The sequence below is a fragment of the Salvelinus namaycush genome, chromosome 3 (assembly GCF_016432855.1).
Source record: "Salvelinus namaycush isolate Seneca chromosome 3, SaNama_1.0, whole genome shotgun sequence".
Taxonomy (NCBI): Eukaryota; Metazoa; Chordata; class Actinopteri; order Salmoniformes; family Salmonidae; genus Salvelinus; species Salvelinus namaycush.
Genome location: NC_052309.1, coordinates 59,899,795 through 59,921,475, shown reverse-complemented (window position 1 = coordinate 59,921,475; position 21,681 = coordinate 59,899,795). Strand labels below are relative to the sequence as shown.

Below are 21,681 nucleotides of genomic sequence, written 5' to 3'. Positions count from 1 at the left end.
ACGTAGGTACCATCTGGAGGAATTCCAGAACGGTCACGTGCTACAGCGTGACTACCCAACCAAGCAACCTGAGCTCGGTACTCAAAGGAGTGAAGTCGGAAGAAGGTTTCATACTTTGCCTTCATCATGTGTCACTCAGTCTTCTCCTTTTGGCCATTCGGCACAGAATAATATGGTCAGCCAAACGACACTGAGATGTTCCTAGCAGTCATAGAGGACGCCTTGGATGGCTACCCGAACTCTACGGGTTCTGACAGGCTTTAGCTTTTGAAGCGAACATCGAATAGACACTTGACGAGGTTAACTTCTTATGGCTGCAGGGGCAGTATTGAGAAGCTTGGATGAAAAGGTGCCCAGAGGTGCCCAGAGTAAACTGCCTGCTCCTCAGTCCCAGTTGGTAATATATGCATATTATTATTAGTATTGGATAGAAAACACTCTGAAGTTTCTAAAACTGTTTGAATGATGTCTGTGAGTATAACAGAACTCATATGGCAGGCAAAAATCTGAGAAAAAAATCCAACCAGGAAGTGGGAAATCTGAGGTTTTCAACTCATCGCCTATCAAATACACAGTGGGATATGGGTCAGTTTGCACTTACTACAGCTTCCACTAGAACAAAATTAACAAAAATTGTGGGAGTCCTGGGAGTGCATTCCGACGAAGATCAGCAAAGGTAAGTGAAGATGTATAATGCTATTTATGACTTTTGTTGACTCCACAATTTTGCGGGTAACTGTATGGCTTCCTTTTGTGGCTGAACGCTGTTCTCAGATTATTGAATATTGTGCTTTTGCCGTAAAGCTTTTTTGAAATCTGACACAGCGGTTGCATTAAGAACAAGTGTATCTTTAATTCTATGTAAAACATGTATCTTTCATCAAAGGTTATGATGAGTATTTCTGTAATTTGATGTGGCTCTGCAATTTCTCCGGATATTTTGGAGGCATTTCTGAACATGGCGCCAATGTAAACTGAGGTTTTTGGATATAAATATTAACTTTATCGAACAAAACATATATGTATTGTGTAACATGAAGTCCTATGAGTGTCATCTGATGAAGATCATGAAAGGTTAGTGATTCATTTTATCTCTATTTCTGCTTTTTGTGACTCCTGTCTTTGGCTGGAAAAATGACTGTTTGTCTGTGTTTTTCTGTGATTTTGCGGTGACCTAACATAATCGTTTGTGGTGCCTTCGCTGTAAAGCCTTTTTGAAATCGGACACTGTGGTGGGATTAACAAGAAGTGTATCTTTAAAATGGTGTGAAATACTTGTATGCTTGAGGAATTTTAATTATGAGATTTCTGTTGGTTGAATTTGGCGCCCTGCACTTTCACTGGCTGTTGTCATGTCGATCCCGTTAACGGGATTGCAGCCCTAAAAAGTTAATTATTCTTGTTAACGGGATTGCAGCCCTAAAAAGTTAATTTGTCTGCAACAGAAACACGTGAAAAATGACTACGCTAAACTTGCCAGAGCTTTGAGGTTAGAATTCAGGGGTTCTGCGACTTGCAAATACGATAGCTCCCTGACTAACACTGTCAAACAAGCTCGGAATGAACACTCACAAGCTTACTATCATAGGCTTCTTTCACCTTTCTTACAGCTTACTCACTGAAATAGGAATGGAAGAGCTGTTACCATTCAAACAAATGTTTCTGTCAAACATGTATCCCACCTTCCTTACCTACTTGGGCCCTACAGCCCACGTTGGCTTTCCTATTTTACAACTCAGAGAGCTTGCGAGCACAGCTTTTGAGGCATCAAAAGTACACAACGCTAAGAGCCCTGAAGTTTGACCAGGAGCACACACTCCAGTTAGAGAATGCATTATCAGGTATTGGAGCGTTTATAGATGACGCACAACATTCGAAGAAAAAGTTAAAAAGCTTTGCAAAAGCCAAGTCCACTCAAAACCCGATAAATCGATCTGCTTTCACCTTGAACAGAAATGACACATCACGTCGTTGCGAACAACCACTCCACTTTGTGGGGAATGTGTCCACTAAACAAAACTCAAAACAGCCATACCTGGAAACAGTCCTGGAAGACTACTGAACCCGTCATGCGCTAATTGATTCGGGCTCGACAATATCGCTCATCTCTCAAACATTGTTCAATGATCTCAAATGGGCTTTGAAGCCAACTAAACGTTGGTTAAAAGTGGAACGATGCAACACTACACTTCGAGGTTTCACCCAGACTACCTCTTCTCTCACATTGAGATTCATGCTGAAACTACACTTCCAGGACGTATCGCTTGTTCACCCTATGTGTGTTCTAGAGGATTAAGAAACGCACACCTATGTAGGCGAGGTGCTGGCTAGCAGAGTAGAACACTTAAAAGAACACTCTAGGAGCTCAGATGCAAAAATATTTATGTCCAATGTTTCGACAGACAAGCTGTCTTCATCAGGGTATAATGACAAACACTGCGAGATGACTAATTTATATAGTGTCAAAAGACACACACAGGTGTCTGTAATCATGGCCAGGTGTGGCCTGATATCATTGGCTAATTCTCATATATTAAAATAACATACAAAAACAATAAATGGATAGCGTACGATCATACAATTTGGCTACGTAAGCCTACAAACATTTACAATAGCGAAATCACAAGAATCACAAGAATGGCTTCAGATCAAAGTCTACGTTGAGACCGAAGGGAGCAAGGGTCTTTAAATGAAAGATCCAGGCAGCCTCTCGTTTAAATTAAAGATCCTGTGTATGTTATCAATCTGAACCCCTGCTTTTCGGAGCAGACTTGATGGATTGTTTACTCCCACTGATGGATTGGAAAACCAACCACGTATGGTCACAGTGCCTTCTCCACTGACCACACTGTCTTCCGCTAACGCTAGCTGCAATGCAGTCATCCACGAGGGGTATCTGTCGACAGCACCCCTTGGGAAAAATATGTTTTCGAAACCTTTTGGTGCAGAATCCGATCCAAGGAGATATTACGATATCTCAACACAATTCATCAGCAAACCTGATTGACCATTCTTTTCCTGATTTTGTAGGAGTAATTGTTACATATGTAGGTAGATATCACACTATTAAACAATAGACAGGTGTACATTAGAAAATAGTAGAAAAAGGCAGACATGAGTGCATTTGCCATTCTGGTAAACACAGGAAACCAAAGATTAGCAGATGGCCAAAGTCATACGTGCTTTAAAGCGCATTTATGGAAAGAGCAGGACACCATTATGCAGATAAAATAGACAGGAAAGGCCATAAGTGCTTAGGGTAAGAGAGACCTTCATTAATTTTAGGAGACAAGAGGGTCCTGCCTCCATTATAATCTAATCAAGAGCGAATACAGGCGTTATTGGGCGTAGACAAGCAGGAAGCCTGAAATGAAGGATAATGGTGGCAGATGACCATAGGAGAAGTAATTTAATTAATGTATGTAATGATCTAATGTGTGTGGATGTGTATAAAGAGAGAGCCGGTGCTCTGGGAAGGTGTGTGATCCGCGGATCGTTCCGGCTTGTGATACATTGTATTAAAAGTCTATTTGAATTTACAAGTTCTTGTAAGTGTTATGGTTTGAACCGATTTTCCACAACAATTTCAAGGCAGCAGTCTCTGTGAATGAGCAACTTACATCCTCCTTGAAGTTGTGCAATACTGTAGTTGAGATAAACTTCTCTTCTCTTGCTCAGTAATAAACTGATACATTTTCCGCTTTGTGGGGGTCTGTCACCCCTTACAATGACACTAACGGCGTCACTCCCGCAACTGACCCGATGACTCCTACTGGTAAAACACTTTGCCATATCACAGACAGATATCCTTGTCTCAGTTAGCAGGTACTGAAGAGGTTGCCACACGCGGACACTGTGGTGACTGACAGGCCTTGACAGCCGCTGAGTGGTTTGAAGCACAAACATCAGGAGACTTGGTTGAAAGGTTACAGCAAATCTAATAACAAGACTGCTAACAACTCGTACATAGGGTCCGATATTTTTGTTTGTGCCTCAGATACTAACACCAACCGCTGGTGGGGGAGGTCGAGACTACGTGCAACACAATTTGAGGCCGCAGGAAACAAATCTAGTTGTAAACTTCCCCATGAGAACAGAGAGGAGCAGACAGACCCCTCGGCAGGGATAACCTTAGAAAGGGAAAGGGGGATACCTAGTCAGTTGTACAACTGAATGTATTCAACTGAAATGTGTCTTCCGCATTTGAGTCAGAGAGGAGTGGGGGGCTGCCTTCGTCAACATCCACATCTTCTGTGCCCAGGGAACAGTGGGTTAACTGCCTTGCTCAGGAGCAGAACGACAGTTTTACCTTGTCAGCTCAGGGATTCGATCCAGCAACCTTTCGGTTACTGGCCCAACGCTCTAACCACTAGGCTATCTGCCGAACACATTTAAAATATTACTGAGGTGTATCACACTGGTCGTAAAAGAAGTCCAGTGGACTTTCCACCTCCAAAGCAAATGGCAACAATAATCATTCCTTGCCATGTGTAGTTTCAACTACAATGCAACTAGTAAGATGCTCTAATCATGTGGATAACTGCTCCCCCTGAGTACTAGTACCAATGCCAGCACAGTCAGTTCAGCAACAATCAGTCAGAGACCTCACTAGTCAAATTGCTATTGATAACAGCGACAGAGGAGTTAGTAGTCACTCAGATTACAACACGTGTAAGGGAATCTCCAGAACACTCTTCTGATGGTTAGCACACATGCCACTAATAAATAGAACCCTCCATTCAGGAGGAAAGTTATTAGGAGTCATAAACCATGACCGCGTATGACTGGTTCAGTGATTATGGAGTACTTCCGTTGTGAAGTTAGCTCCTCCGTGGATAACATAGCTATGAAATAGACTCCTTCATACCTATCACCACTACAATGGTGTAAGACATATTGACATGTAGTAAAAATGCTACAGGTCCCCTTAACATATGTCTCGAGGTCAACATCAATTCTTACTAACCTCCAGGCATCCATGATACTTGGTTCTTTCCCTTGGCATGTGCGCTTGTGTAAGCATAAACACACATGTACAACGGAACATTTAATGAGGATTTATGCTTGGATCAATTAAGGGTCCGAGCAAAATACCAGCCTTAGTAAAGTGGAAAATATACTCTGAGGCCTTTGACTCTACAGCTACAGAGAGTCATCCCTGTAGACTGCCCGAAGCTGGTGCCTTACAGCTGTAGACTTATCAGGTAATTATCAACTTAGGATAGTGCCCTAAGCAACACAACGCGAATTAGAAACATCCTAGATATGACATTAGATAATGCCATCATAGGTCATTTTGCCAAGACCTTGGACGTATACAGAATACAGTCCAATTAGATGTTTAAGGTGGATAACTATATTTTGTATATCTTTTGTTTATGCTTTTATTCCTTTTCGTTTCATTATCTTTGACACTTAGGTAGTGATAGAGCCATAAACACGTTCCCCATACAACCACCACTTAGCGCAACAACACCGCTCATTTGGGAAAGAAATGTAATTATGTATTTCGTGAGTGTGTGTGCGTTGTTAACATCTGCCCAAGTTACTTCCTAAATCCACCAGCCTGGACGACCACACAACGGGTCCGGAACGGCGATCCCAATCCGGACATCCGCTGCCCATCCTGGTGGTGGACTGCTCCGTTGGCAGAAGGCCAGGGTAAACCACCAGAGGGGGATGCAATGGCGATCACCAACCGAGACATCCCCTGGCCATTCTTGTGGTGCTTTGCAGCTTTCAGAAAGCCTACCCAGGTCAATCACCAGAGGGGGGCCGCAACGGCGATCACCAACCAGGACATCCCATGGTCATTTTTATGTTGGTTTGCAACTTGCAGGATAATCACAAGATTGAAACCACCAGAGGGGGACGGTCATGACTTGCCCTCTGGGGAGAGGATCATAGGCGCCAGATCACCCGCCCCCCCTTCCCACAATACTTTGTGGAAACTTTGCCTTTGGGCTCTGCAGGATTGAGAGGAAATAACCCTTTTGTTACAAGGAGATTCCTCCTGCCAAAACGATGACATCCAAAAGTGGAGAATGACACAATATTCCTAACACAAATAATGTGGGTAAATGGTTGGTGTGGACTTTAAGAACAATCATGTCCAATTCATGACTCATTTGTGATGTAACTAAGGACAGTAGAACAACATGTATCTCTGAATGTGCATATTTCCCAGTTATCAGATTAACATCTAAATGTTGTGTAATATGATTAAATACGAAACTATTTGTGAGAAGATGAAATGTGATCTTAGCTTTCTAAATGAGAAAAGGGTTTTTCATATGAAGTTTATCCAGTCAGTAACCACGCCCATGTAAGCACAGACATTATGCCAAACGTTATGGAACCACCCTTTTTCTAGTATATAAATGGATCTGTGACGAAATTCACATCAGACCAGTACATTGCCGGGTTGCTACGGGGTGTGTAAAATGGTTCTAGCTGTGCCCTGAATAATCAACCATTGGGGCCAGTATGGTTAGACTCTACATTAGACCAGCATGACCAACAGCGTGAGCTGAAAGGTATGAAATGGTTAGAAACTCTGAAACTCTCTCTCCAAGAAGAAGACGACACAGGAACATTCAATCTGCAGCTGTTTAAGTATTGTACTTTAGTCTAGTAAACTCAACCGAGAACCACCGGGTGGTACTTTGAAAAATCCATTCTAACGAACACTTCCTCTGGAAGATCTGTTCTAACAGACAGTCCGAGACGGAGAAGCTACAACTACAAAATACATTGTGACCTCTGGGGACAAACCAGAGACTTCTGTCGAACTACTCTCAGAAGATGGACCGGCGATTTCAACAGAGAGACAACTAAGACATACAATCGTAAATATGTACATTGCATTTCTAAATCCGAATGAGCTGTTGTTGGGGTGCTAAAGATCCATATTTACGATAAGCGTATTTTTCAGCTGTATGTACGATAAGTGAAGTACTTTGTCTCTTCTCCCGCTCTTTCTTACATGCCCCTCCCTTTTCATTTTGTAACAAGCCATCATATCGGGTTAGTCCACTAGGGACTTTTCATTGATTTATGTAGTAATCAATGTGTAAGCTATCCTGTTTATGTAATTATGTGTGATTACTTAGTTAGTTAGTAGGGTCAGACAGCCAGGAAAGACCAGTCTCCAGAGCTCAGGTGAATGTTGCAGTATATTATAACAATCAGTGACTGGATACAAAGTTCCATCTTGAGTTGATGGGTAGGCTACAGTCTGGGATCTGTGAATAAAAGGTAATTTTAATTATTGAACCACTGATTCAATACATAGATAATATAATGTATAAATGTACACCAAGGCAATTCTTTGTCATGCCTCATCTGAGGCGGATCAGATGGTGACAAGGGTCTCATCAGGGTCAGGCAGCCAGGGAAGCCAGCCTGTGACAGCGCAGAGGTGAACTTTTGCCGATACAACACTTTATTCTCTCTGTGCAGCAATCACTGGCAAGCAAGAGGCTTCAAAGATAGAAACTATTTTAAGGCAATCTGACAAACCTCTAAAGTTGATTTCCAAACTGTATCAATGGATGATAGAGTTTTTTCACGATGACACAAAACATGTCAAACAAAAATGTTAGGAAGACCTGGGAGGGCACTATTGATGATGATGAATGGATACAGATATGTTAGAATGCCCAGTCATGTTCATTTAATCTCAGACATAAATTACTGCAGTTTAAGACCATCCATAGAACCTACTACAGTGCATTCTGAAAGTATTCAGACCCCTTCCCTTTTTCCACATTTTGTTATGTTAAACCTTATTCTAAATGGATTAAATAAATGTTTTTTACTTCATCAATCTACACACAATACCTGTTACGTTCCCCAGTTTCTGTGTTGTAGTTTGTATATTTGAGTGTGTGTTTTTAAGGAAATGGCTTCCTGAAATTCTCCCCAAGCAGCTGATTGGTCGGCCCGAATTGATGATTGGAGAGCTGACCCCGCCCCCTGTCTTCAATTAGATTCCTTCTGAAGCTATATAAGCCAGTGTTCTGTTGCTCAGAGGAGAGAATGCAGAGAGAGATTGACTGTATATCCTGAGATCCTTGCTGAGAGGGATCATTGCAGAGAGGGATCATTGCAGAGGGTTATATCATATGCTGGTTGTGTTCTCAGAAAGAGATCATTGCTGATAGTGAGACAGGCAGTTGGTATGTACTATGTTAGTTGATGCTGGGAGAAGCTTTGGTATGTGCTGTGTTAGTTTGTTGCTCAGTCAGATAGAGCTTATTTGATGTCCTGTGTTTGTAAAATTGTTAAATATTCTGTTTCATTTGTTCCCAGGGGGAAAGGGGAAGGCACCTAGGGAGTGCTTAGGCAAGAGGCCACCCGTAGTATATTCACTGTCTAGGCACACTAGGTAAGACCTGGGCGGACCACCCCTTTTATTTTGGTTAGCGCTAAGTTAGGTAAGTAGTGGGTAGGTAGGAGAAGGGGCTTTGATATTTACTTTCTTTGCTTTGGTTCCGTCCAGCCCCTTTTCCCCATATTACCATGTGAAGGAATAAATTCCTAGTAAACGGTAAAAATTCTGCCTTGTCATCCTTACTCGCACCTACAGTCCCATACCTCTTTCACTTCACGGGGAGTTGAGTTTTAGCAGGGTGTTGCATTCCCTCGCATTCCCCCCCTTGAGAAACAAGATTCTCTGGTCTGATAAAACTAAGGATGAACTCTTTGGCCTGAATGCCAAGCGTCACGTCTGGAGAAAACCTGGCACCATCTCTACCGTAAAGCATGGTGGTGGCAGCATCATACTGTGAGGATATTTTTCAGTGGCAGGGCCTGGGAGACTAGTCAGGATCGAGGGAACGATGAACAGAGCAATGTACAGAGAGATCCTTGATGAAAACCTGCTCCAGAGCACTTAGGACCTCAGACTGGGGTGAATGTTCACCTTCCAACAGGACAACAAACCTAAGCACACAGCCAAGACAATGCAGAAGTCTCTGAATGTCCTTGAGTTGCCCAGCCACTCTATGTCTGGTACAGAGATCAAAATTCAAAAGTGAAACGTTGTTTCTGAGGTCGTATATTAACCCTGCTGTACAAACCCCACTGTACCAAACCAAATTGCTAGGCTAGAAGCAAGGGGAAATAATGTGCTAGTTGAGAAAAATACAAGAGATGATTTTGACAACAACATGAATATAAACATGATGATATTCTTATGAAAGCGCACTGTTCATTCAGATGGAATTGTTAGCAGGCAAAGTGTGCCTGTGACGGCCAGTACAGTACGGCTTGGAACACTGGCTCATCGTATCAGCATCCAGGATCCAAACAACCCATTTTATAATTATAAATCATTTGTACACTGCAAATTGACTGCAAGGAGCCGAAACAGATAGTATTTCACAAAAACATAATCATTTCGAACATTGATTACATTGGGAAACGATCACATATGTTTTTATAGTATTTTATGCTACTTTTTTGCTCTGAAAACTTGGGGGGCAAATATAACCACCCATGGTTCAAATTCGCCAGTTGGCGAACCCTGATACAAAGTGAAGTTAGTTCAGACAGTATGACCGGGAGATGTAGGTGAGGCCAAATGTAAGATTAAAGCCATTGCGATAGATGTGTGGCAGAAGACAGAAGGCACCTCTAATGTTTGATTGTGGAACGCCATAATACCATTGAAGAAGAAGACGAAAAGGATAACTTTTGCATTGTCATAAGAGATTGGATTATTGTACCAGGGTTGAATGTCCATACTGAAATAGCTAACTTGTCACGTTCCTGACCTTGTTTTCCTTTTGTATAGTTGTGTTTAGTGGGTCAGGACGTGAGCTGGGTGGGCAGTCTGTTGTTTGTTCTATGTTAAGTGTCAGGTTTAATTGACCTTGTATGGCTCTCAATCAGAGGCAGGTGTTTTACGTTTTCCTCTGATTGAGAACCATATATAGGAAGGTTGTTTCACATTGTTTGTTGTGGGTGGTTGTCTTCCGTGTCTCTGTATGTTGCACCACACGGGACTGTTTCGGTTTGTTCGTTCGTTTATGTAGTCTGTTCCTGTTCGTGTGTTCTTCATAGTTTGTAAGTTCTCAAGTCAGGTCTGTCTACATCGTTTATTTGTTTTTGTAGTCTGTTATAGTGTTTTCGTGTTTCGTTTTACTTTAATAAATATCATTATGTCAGAAAACTATCACGCTGCGCATTGGTACTCTGATCCTTCTCGCCTCTCCTCGTCTGAGGAGGAGGACGAAGTAGACAATCGTTACATAACTAGCTATTATGCTAAGGCAATAATTATTTGAGGTAAAAGTTGTTGCTTTGTTTGTTGAAACTGTCACTGGGAAATTACTTTGTTAATGTTAGCTAGCTAACGTGACCTTGGTTAAAAGATTCCTTGTGTGCCTTTTCCTGCAGATCATTCTATGCATCGTTCTGTTTGTGTCTAGCAACAGTATATGTTGAGGTAGGTACTAGCTAGCCACCTAGCAAGCTAACAATTGTCAGCTAAATTACCTAGATAGCTAGCTAGGTTAAGTAATGTTTGAACATTGATCGTTAGCTAGCTGCTGGAGCAAAGAAGCTATCCTGTTTGCTGACGTTACCAATAACGTTAATAGTTTTTCCTGTCCGTGAACATGTTTAGGTCCTAGCCAGTTATTTACCAATCAGAGAGACATTCAAGTCTTACCTAGCTACGACTCCTATTTAGTTGACTAACGCTAGCTGTAAACAGCCGAGTTTACTTACTATTACAATAGGCTTTGATGAGCAGAATAACTAGCTAACTAGCTAATCAACGTTAGTATTTTAAACCATCCAGTCCTATGATTAAGTGTCTATAATTTACAAAGTGTAAATTTTTTCTGGCAGTCATACCATACCTCATCTGACATAAAAAAAAATATATATAGAAATAGATCAAGAATATCCACCTGTAATCTGCCAAAACAGTACAACCCCGATCAAAGTATTGTACATTTAGCCTTTTCTCAATATTGTAATAGCATGATGTTCTACTGGAAACCTGTCTTTATCTATGTGCCAACACAAATGACTAAGTACTTACACAAATGACTAAGTACTTACACAAATGACTAAGTACTTACACAAATGACTAAGTACTTACACAAATGACTAAGTACGTATACAAATGACTAAGTACTTACACACATGACTAAGTACTTACACAAATGACTAAGTACTTACACAAAACGACTAAGTACTTACACAAAATGACTAAGTACTTACACAAAATGACTAAGTACTTACACAAATGACTAAGTGCTTACACAAATGACTAAGTACTTACACAAAATGACTAAGTACTTACACAAAATGACTAAGTACTTACACAAATGACTAAGTGCTTACACAAATGACTAAGTGCTTACACAAATGACTAAGTGCTTACACAAATTACTACGTACTTACACAAATGACTAAGTACTTACACAAATGACTAAGTACTTACACAAATGACTAAGTACTTACACAAATGACTAAGTACTCACACAAATGACTAAGTACTCACACAAATGACTACGTACTTACACAAATGACTAAGTACTTACACAAATGACTGATGATCAGCTGAGAGAAATTGATGAAAAGATTGTGGGAGCTGTTTTGTTTTACTTTAGTGCAGCCTTTTACATTATCAATCATAATCTGCTGCTGGAAAAAGATGTGTTGTGGCTTCACATCCCCTGCTATATTGTGGATCAAGAGTTACACCTTATGGAACAGTGGGTACTGTGAAGAGACACACACACTGGCACAGACACACGCATTCCCACACACATGATAACATACAGACACGTGCGCATGGATTTTGTGTTGTAAATATGTGGTAGTAGATTAGTGGGCTGATTGCACACACTTAATGTGTTGTGAAATATGTTTTGCAATGTATTGTAATGTTTTTAAAATTGTATATAACTGCCTTAATTTTGCTGAACCCAAGGAAGTGTAGCTGCTGCCTTGGCGGATGTGTTGTTGCCTACCCTCACCACCTGGGGGCAGCCCATCAGGAAGTCCAGGGGAGAGGTAGGCTACACCTGCAGTCAGACTGTTACTAGGAGGGTGTGTATGGCAACTACTCGGCAACTGACCGTAAGGCGCTACAGATGGTAGTGCGTATGGCCCATTACATCACTGGGGCCAAGCTTCCTGACACCCAGGACCTATATACCAGGTGGTGTCAGAGTGTTAAAGACTCCAGTCACCCGTCATAGACTATTCTCTCTGCTGCCACACAGCAAGCATTACCTGAGTTCCAATTCTAGGACCAAAAGGCTTCTTAACAGCTTCTACCCCCAAGCCATAAGACTGCTGAACAACTAATCAAATGGCCACCCGGACTATTTACATTGAACCCCCCCGACCCCCCTGCTACTTGCTGTTTATTATCTATGCATAGTCACTTTACAAATTACCTCGACTAACCTGTACCCTCGCACATTGCCTCGGTACCGGTACCCCCTGTATATAGCCTCGTTATTGTTATGTCATTTTCTTGTGTTTTTTTTTTTTTACTTTAGTTTATTTAGTAAATATTTTTTAAACTCTTTTTCTTGAACTGTATTGTTGGTTAAGGGCTTGTAAGTAACCATTTAACGGTAAGGTTGTATTTGGCGCATGTGACAAATAGAATTGTATTTTATTTTGATTTGTGTGGATGTGTATGTGTGTGGTCTTTCTTTATCTCAACTCTCACTGGTCATTTATCTCATATGCACTGGTCTCTCATTTCCCCTCTCTCTCCCTCCCCTACGACAGCAGTGCGTGATGGCGTAGCGCACACAAATATACTTTTTTGCTTAAGTTTTCATGTACTGAATACAAATCTAAAGTTCAATGTGTTTCCATCGCATTTTGAACTAAATAGCAAATGTGCCTACTCTGGTCTTGGCACGTGCGCTCTAGCCAACAGCTGTGAGAAGGCTAGTCTTGATGATGAGATTATTATGGATATTTCTATTTGTCAAATGGCAGTCAAGCATCGATCATTATCTCACCAGAATCAGACCCTCGATATTTATTGGAAAGGAGCATCAAGATCACAGTGCATTTTCATCATCCTGTGAAGTTCATCATAAGATATTTAATCTGTAGCCTAATAAACTGTATGGTTTCCCATATCACCGCGTGACTCGGTTTACTTCGAAATGATGGTTATTACATCAGTATTTGAGCATAAAGACTTTTCCACCGCCATTTCTCGCATAGTTCATTTTACCGACACAAAAGATCCCACCATGTCTAACTAACAAATTATCTGTCAACATTTATAAAGTTGTACTGAAACTTTCCATCACAGCTGTCGTGATTTTCTTTTAATACATTATGACCAGAGCTTGCAAACTGGTACAGGTTATCAGTCAACCTACCAGAGTAGCTACAAACAGCACAGGAATGCAATCATCAACATGTATTAATCAGATCTTTACTAATTCTGCAGAAATTTGCTTTAAAGCAGTATCCAGATCCATCAGATGTAGTGATCACAAAATAGTAGCCATATCTAGGAAAAACAAAGTTCCAAAGGCAGGGCTTAATATAGTGTAAATGAGGTCATACAATATGTTTTCTAGTGATTCTGATGTTGATGATGAAATTGCTTATTCCAGTTACAAATAAGCATGCACCCATTAAGAAAATGACTATAAAAACTGTTATATCCCCTTGGATTGACGAGGAATTGACAAATTGTATGGTTGAGAGGGATGAGGCAAAAGGAATGGCAAATAAGTCTGTCTGCACAACCGATTGGCAAACGTACTGCAACTTGAGAAATCATGTGACTAAACTGAATAAAAAGTATAAGAAACTATACAATGAAACAAAGATACATTATATAAAGAATGATAGTTAAATGCTTTGGAACACCTTAAATGAAATTTTGGCAAACTCGGCTCCATCATCCATTGAATCAGATGGCTCATTCATCACAAAACTCACTGATATTGCCAACTACTTTAATGATTTGTTCATTGGCAAGATTAGCAAACTTAGGCATGACATGCCAGCAACAAACGCTGGCACTACACATCCAAGTATAACTGACCAAATTATGAAAGACAAGCATTGCCATTTTTGAATTCCGCAAAGTGAGTGCGGAAAAGGTGAAAAAAATGATTGTTGTCTATCAACAATGACTAACCACCGGGGTCTGACAACTTGGATGGAAAATGACTGAGGATAATAGCGAATGATATTGCCACTCCTATTTGCCATATCTTCAGTTTAAACCTACTGGGAAGTGTCTGCCCTCAGCCCTGGAGGGACGAAAAAGTAATTCCGCTACCTAAGAATAATAAAAACTTTACTGGCTCAAATAGCCATCCAAACAGCCTGTTATCAACACTCAGTAAACTTCTGGAAAAAATAGCGTTTGACCAGATACAATGCTATTTTACAGAAAACAAATTGGCAACAGACTTTCAGCACGCTTATAGGGAAGGGCATTCCACAGGGCACAGCACTTACACAAATGACTGATGATTGGCTGAGAGAAATTGATGATAAAAATATTGTGGGGGCTCTTATGTTATACTTCAGTGCTGCTTTTGATATTATGGATCATAGTCTGCTGCTGGAAAAACGTTATGGTGGATAAAGAGTTACCTGTCTAACAGAACACAAAGGGTGTTCTTTAATGGAAGCCTCTCCAACATAATCCAGGTAGAATCAGTCATTCCCTAGGGCAGCTGTTTCAATATTTACTAACATTCATTCCACTGGCTTAAAGTAAAGCCAGTGTGTCTATTGAACACTTAACAAAGAGCTTCAGTTCGTTTTAGAATGGGTGGCAAGGAATAAGTTAGTCCTAAATATTTCCAAAACTAAAAGCATTGTATTTGGGACAGATCATTCACTAAACCCTAAACCTCAACTAAATATTGTGATATAAAATGTGGAAATTGAGTATGTTGAGATGACTAAAATAGCTTTAGGTAACCCTGGATTGTAAACTGTCATGGTCAAAACATAATGATACAACAGAAGCTAAGATGGGGAGAAGTCTGTCTATAATAAAGTGTGGCTATGCCTTTTAACAACACTATCAACAAGGCAGGTCCTACAGGCCCTGGTTTTGTCGCACCTGGACTACTGTTCCGTCGTGTGTTCAGGTGACACAAAGAGGGACTTAGGAAAATTACAATTGGCTCAGAACAGGGCAGCACGGCTGGCTCTTAATGTACACAGAGAGCTAACATTAATAATATGCATGTCAATCTCTCATAGCTCAAAGTGGAGGAGAGATTGACTTCATCACAACTTGTTTTTGTAAGAAGTGTTGACAGGCTGAATGAACCGAGGTGTCTGGTTAAACATCTCCAATCCAAAATCAAATCGGCTTTCTATTTCGCAACAAAGCCTCCTTCACTCACGCCGCCAAACTTACCCTTGTAAAACTGACTATCTTACCGATCCTCGACTTCCGCGATGTCATCTACAAAATATCTTCCAATACTCTACTCAGAAAACTGGATGCAGTCTATCACAGTGCCATCCGTTTTGTTACCAAAGCCCCTTATACCACCCACCACTGCGACCTGTATGCTCTAGTCGGCTGGCCCTCGCTACATATTCTTCGCCAGACCCACTGGCTTCAGGTCATCTATAGGTCTATGCTAGGTAAAGCTCCGCCTTATCTCATCTCACTGGTCATGATAACAACACCCACCCGTAGCACGCGCTCCAGCAGGTATATCTCACTGATCATCCCCAAAGCCAACACCGGCTTTGGCCACCTTTCCTTCCAGTTCTCTGCTGCCAGTGACTGGAACAAATTGCAAAAATCACTGAAGCTGGAGACTTATATTTCCCTCACTAACTTTAAACATCAGCTATCTGAGCAGCTGCTGTACATAGTCCATCTGTAAATAGCCGACCCAATCTACCCACCTCATCCCCATATTGTTTTTATTTACTTTTCTGCTCTTTTGCACACCAGTATCTCGACTTGCACATCATCATCTGCTCATTTATCACTTATCAGTGGTATAATCTGCTAAATTGTAATTACTTTGCTACTATGGCCTATTTATTGCCTACCTCCTCCATTTGCACACACTGTATATAGACTTTCTTTTTTTCTTTTGTGTTATTGACTGTACGCTTGTTTATTCCATATTTAACTTTGTTGTAAATGAGAATTTGTTTTCAACTAGCTTACCTGGTTAAATAAAGGTGAAATAAAATAAAAAAGTTTATTTTATTTTATGGAAGACGACTGATAAAATATTTTGTTATTCAAATGGTTTTTTATGTAATTTTTTAATGTTAAAATACCTTACACATTACACATTTAGTAAGGACAGAATTAGCTTTCCAAACTGGTCATTTTTCCCGCGATTGTATTTGGAAATTTGCGAAAGGCAAAATGTCAACCGCAACCAACCATAGACATATTATTCATAGATGGCAGTTCCCATTGAAGTCAAGACTGGCAGCCATTGCTAGTGTACCCATGAGTTTAACTTCTTCAGGATTGGTGGGACGGTTGATCTAACATAGGCTAATATGATTAGCATGAGGTTGTAAGTAACAAGACATTTTCCCAGGACATAGACATAGATATTGGCAGAAAGCTTACATTTATGTTAATCTAACTGCACTATCCAATTTACAGTAGCTATTACAGTGAAAGAATACCATGCTATTGTTTGAGGAGAGTGCACAGTTTTGAACATGAAAAGTTATTAACCTCTTGACGCTAGGGGTCAGATTTTTTAATTTTTAAAATAACGTTCCCAAGGTAAACGGACTATTTCTCAGGTCCAGATCGTAGAATATGCATATAATTTACAGATTAGGATAGAAAACACTCCAAAGTTTCCAAAACTGTCAAAATATTGTCTGTGAGTATAAAAGAACGGATTCTGCAGGCGAAAACCTGAGAAAATCTAACCCGGAAGTGATTTTTTAAATTTTTAATCTGTGTTTCCTGGCCCGTCTTTCTTCCATTTAAAGGGGTATCAACCAGATTCCTTTTCCAATGGCTTCCTCAGGCTGTGACCAGGCTTTAGACATAGTTTCAGGCTTTTATTTTGAAAAATGAGCGAGATTTTTCAAATGTAGTCAGGTGTCCTCAGAATAGTTCCTGCGCGCGAGAGTTGCGCGCCATTTCCTTTTTCTCTCTTATTGAGTAGGTTACGGTCCGGTTGAAATATTATCGATTATGTTTGTTAAAAACAACCTGAGGATTGATTATTAAAAACATTTGACATGTTTCTACGACCATTACGGATACTTTTTGGAATTTTCGTCGAACGGAACGAGGCTTTGGTTTTCTGAACATAACGCGCAACCCAAATGGCGTTTTTTTGTTATAAAAGTAATATTTTTCGAACAAAAAGAACATTTGTTGTGTAACTGGGAGTCTCGTGAGTGCAAACATCCGAAGATTATCAAAGGTAAGTGATTCATTTTATTGCTTTTCTGACTTTCGTGACCAAGCTAACCAAGCTAATATAAGGCTAACTGTTTTAGCATTGATTGATACACTCACAAAAGCTTAGATTGCTTTCGTTGCAAAGCATATTTTCAAAATCTGACACGATAGGTGGATTAACAACAAGCTAAACTGTGTTTTGGTATATTTCACTTGTGATTGCATGATTATAAATATTTTTAGTAATATTTTTGAATCTGATACGTTTGGGAATTTTCTTCTGGCTTTCAGGACCGAAACGAGGCTGTAGTTTTCTGAACATAACGCACAACTCAAATGAAGTTTTTTTTGTTATAAAAGTAATATTTATCGAACAAAAATAAAATGTATTGTGTAACTGGGAGTCTCGTGAGTGCAAACATCCGAAGATTATCAAAGGTAAGCGATTAATTTTATTGCTTTCTGACTTTCATGACCATGCTAATTTGGGGCTAGCTGTTCTAGCATTGATTGATACACTCACAAAAGCTTGTATTTCTTTCTCTGTAAAGCATATTTTCAAAATCTGACACGATAGGTGGATTAACAACAAGCTAAGCTGTGTTTTGGTATATTTCACTTGTGATTGCATGATTATAAATATTTTTAGTAATATTTTGCGCCCTGCCAGAGGTTGTTTAGGAAAATGATCCCGTAAAAGGGATCCGTAGCGCAGAGAAGTTAATAAACAAATTAGGCACATTTTTGCAGTCTTGATACAACATTTCAACAGAAATGCAATGGTTCATTGGACCAGTCTAAAACTTTGCACATACACTGCTGCCATCTAGTGGCCAAAATCTAAATTGCACCTGGGCTGGAATAATACATTATGTCCTTTCTCTTGCATTTCAAACATGATGGTACAAAAAAAATACCTTTTTTTTTAAAGTTTTTTCTTTGTAACCTAATGTGTTATATTCAACATGTCCCTGATTGAGTCTGTAATACCAACATGTTTCAGGCAGACCACCATAGTCCCTGTGCCCAAGAACACGGAGGCAACCTGCCTAAATGACTACAGACCCGTAGAACTCACATCTGTAGCCATGAAGTGCTTTGAAAGGCCGGTAATGGCTCACATCAACACCATCAACACCATTATCCCAGAAACCCTAGACCCACTCCAATTTGCATACCGCCCAAACAGATCGACAGATGATGAAATCTCTATTGCACTCCCCACTGCCCCTTCCCACCTGAACAAAAGGAATACCTATGTGAGAATGCTATTCATTGACTACAGCTCAGCGTTCAACACCTCAAAGCTCATCACTAAGCTAAGGATCCTGGGACTAAACACTGCAACTGGATCCTGGACTTCCTGACGGGCCGCCCCCAGGTGGTTAGGGTAGGTAGCAACACATCTGCCACGCTGATCCTCAACACTGGAGCCCCCCAGGGGTGCGTGCTCAATCCCCTCCTGTACTCCCTGTTCACCCACGACTGCACGGCCAGGCACGACTCCAACACCATCATTAAGTTTGCAGACGACCCAACAGTGGTAGGCTTGATCACCGACAACGACAAGACAGCCTATAGGGAGGAAGTCAGAGACCTGGCCGGTTGGTGCCAGAACAACAACCTATCCCTCAACGTAACCAAGACTAAGGAGATGATTGTGGCCTACAGGAAAAGGAAGACCGAGCACGCCCCATACTCATTTACGGGACTGTAGTGAAACAGGTTGAGAGCTTCAAGTTCCTTGGTGTCCACATCTTCAACAAACTAGAATGGTCCAAACACACCAAGACAGTCGTGAAGAGGGCACGACAAAGCCTATTCCCCCTCAGGAAACTAAAAAGATTTGGCATGGGTCCTCAGATCCTCAAAAGGTTCTACAGCTGCAACATCGAGAGCATCCTGACTGGTTGCATCACTGCCTGGTACGGCAATTGCTCGGCCTCCGACCGCAAGGCACTACAGAGGGTAGTGCGTACGGCCCAGTACATCACTGAGGCTAAGCTGCCTGCCATCCAGGACCTCTATACCAGGCGGTGTCAGAGGAAGGCCCTAAAAATTGTCAAAGACCCCAGCCACCCCAGTCATAGACTGTTCTCTCTACTACCGCATGGCAAGCGGTACCGGAGTGCCAAGTCTAGGACAAAAAGGCTTCTCAACAGTTTTTACCCCCAAGCCATAAGACTCCTGAACAGGTAATCAAATGGCTACCCAGACTATTTGCATTGTGTCCCCCCCCCAACCCCTCTTTTTACGCTGCTGCTACTCTCTGTTTATCATATATGCATAGTTACTTTAACTATACATTCATGTACATACTACCTCAATTGGCCCGACTAACCGGTGTCTGTATGTAGCCTCGCTACTTTTATAGCCTCGCTACTGTATATAGCCTCGCTACTGTTATTTTTCACTGTCTTTTCACTGTTGTTCACCTAATACCTTTTTTGCACTATTGGTTAGAGCCTGTAAGTAAGCATTTCACTGTAAGGTCTACACCATTATATGGATTTATTCAACTTTTTAAAGTGTACATTTTCCAAAGGTCTGCATCATTGGCTTGTAGGGTATGTGTGGAAGCCTGGACATGCTAAATATGTTTATGTTCATTAACGGTCAATTACCACGAGACCAACAGTTATTTGCTTGACAATCACAGGGTGACGAAATTTCGTGACCGCCACAGCCCTAGTATTGACGGAGAAAAAAAGGCGGGAAAAACTCACTTTAACATGCATTGGCCATTCAAAACTAATATAGCCACGAATATAGTCCCATCATACCACTCCAGTATCAGCAATTTGAGGGTTTTCTGTATATTTTATATCTACTCCTTTCACAGGCCTCATTCCATTACCACCAACTGGAGCTCTAGATGTAGGATCTTAATTTGATCACAGCTGCATCTGTTGTCAAACTGTGAAAGCTGTTCTGACTTTGTGGTTGTGTTAGCTCGTGGAATATCTAGTGGATTGCTAAAATACTACCCTAAAATACTACAAATGTCACTTTATGTGAGAAAACAAGCACTGAATAGTGTAGATAATGATTGTACCATCAAAATATTGTTTTTACAGCTGTTTGAAGCCAACCTAAACCTAAAGTAATTTTAGTTTTTTGTCCACCAGCTTCAAACACCTGTAAAAACTGAGAACTATGATCACACTGAAAATGTACAATACATATTCATCATACTTGAAGTGACCTAGATCACTTACCCCACATGCATTAGGGAGGTTTTCAAATAAGACCTGACCTGCACTGACTTTGTGCTTGACCCCCCTTACAGTCCCATTTTTGCTGAGGATGTTGACATGCTTGTGGCTAATCGGTGCTCTGTCCTTTGAGGCCCCAGCATACATGAGCAAATCATCCCGCTCGCTCTCGCTATCATCCAACTCGGAGCCCAGAAACCCATGTAGAAAACCATGTCCGTTAGCATCTCCACTTGTGGAAGGCGTACTGGCCCGGTCCACATCTGAACTACTAGTACAATCTGAATCCAACGAGTCAGATGGCCCCCTATCTTTAAAAATCTCCTTCAGCACCCGACCACTGTTCGCCGAAGCCACGCGGAACCTCACCCGCTTCTGGGGCTTCTCTTCGCCCGGCGGTGTCAACATTGTCTCCTCCATTGAAAAACCCAGTAGTAGATTACATGGTCCAGAAAGGTGCTTTGCAGTCCCCTTCTTATTTTCAATCAAAGCTTAACATAACCGCCTAGACTAGACTCACTATTTTTTCCTCATGGATTACTAGAGAGTAATCCTCAGAGTTTGAAGAGGTCTAAAAAAGACTGCCTCACTCTTGGAGTTACAGGACCAGTAAGTAATGCATGCATTTCTACCATGGTAACAGAGAAATCGACCTAAAGTAAACCGATAGCCCCTGCTGAATAATTCATCACACTTTGCACCGTTTTCTTAGAAGCTTTGACAAAACAGCTTTGAGCAAAACATGCCTTTTTTATGGGGTACATCAAACAACAACATTCTTTTTTCATTTTTCTTTGTAAAATGAATCAGTAAAGCAATAGGGTAGCTTATCTGATGGTCACAATTGGATATTCATCAACACTATGACTGTTGCAGTACTGTTTCGGGTCTCTAACCTGTCTCCAGCCTGCCAAAATTGGACAAAGTAACTTTTCCCTGAACAAGGTAAACTTTACATTGGACTTGTGTGACTGATTTTCAAAAGGGATCTGATTTGAACCGGTCATCATTCATTACATATTGTGTCTGTTTAGGAAAAACTTCCAATCTATTGTCTTACAGACGTCCCAAGTCTCC

The 21,681-nt window shown here is 40.9% G+C and overlaps 1 protein-coding gene across 1 annotated transcript in view; it reads right to left on the bottom strand.

Annotated features, from left to right (window-relative positions):
- The window catches only part of LOC120043955 (glutaredoxin domain-containing cysteine-rich protein 1-like), a 30,043-nt gene extending 9,031 nt beyond the window's left edge, over positions 1 to 21,012 (bottom strand). The window contains exons 1-2 of the mRNA XM_038988551.1: positions 20,613 to 21,012; positions 15,095 to 15,102 (exon numbers count right to left, since the gene is read on the bottom strand). Of these exons, the coding sequence (XP_038844479.1) occupies positions 15,095 to 15,102; positions 20,613 to 21,012 (408 nt within the window). The remainder of the gene's footprint in view (positions 1 to 15,094; positions 15,103 to 20,612) is intronic.
- Positions 21,013 to 21,681: the final 669 nt, after the last annotated feature.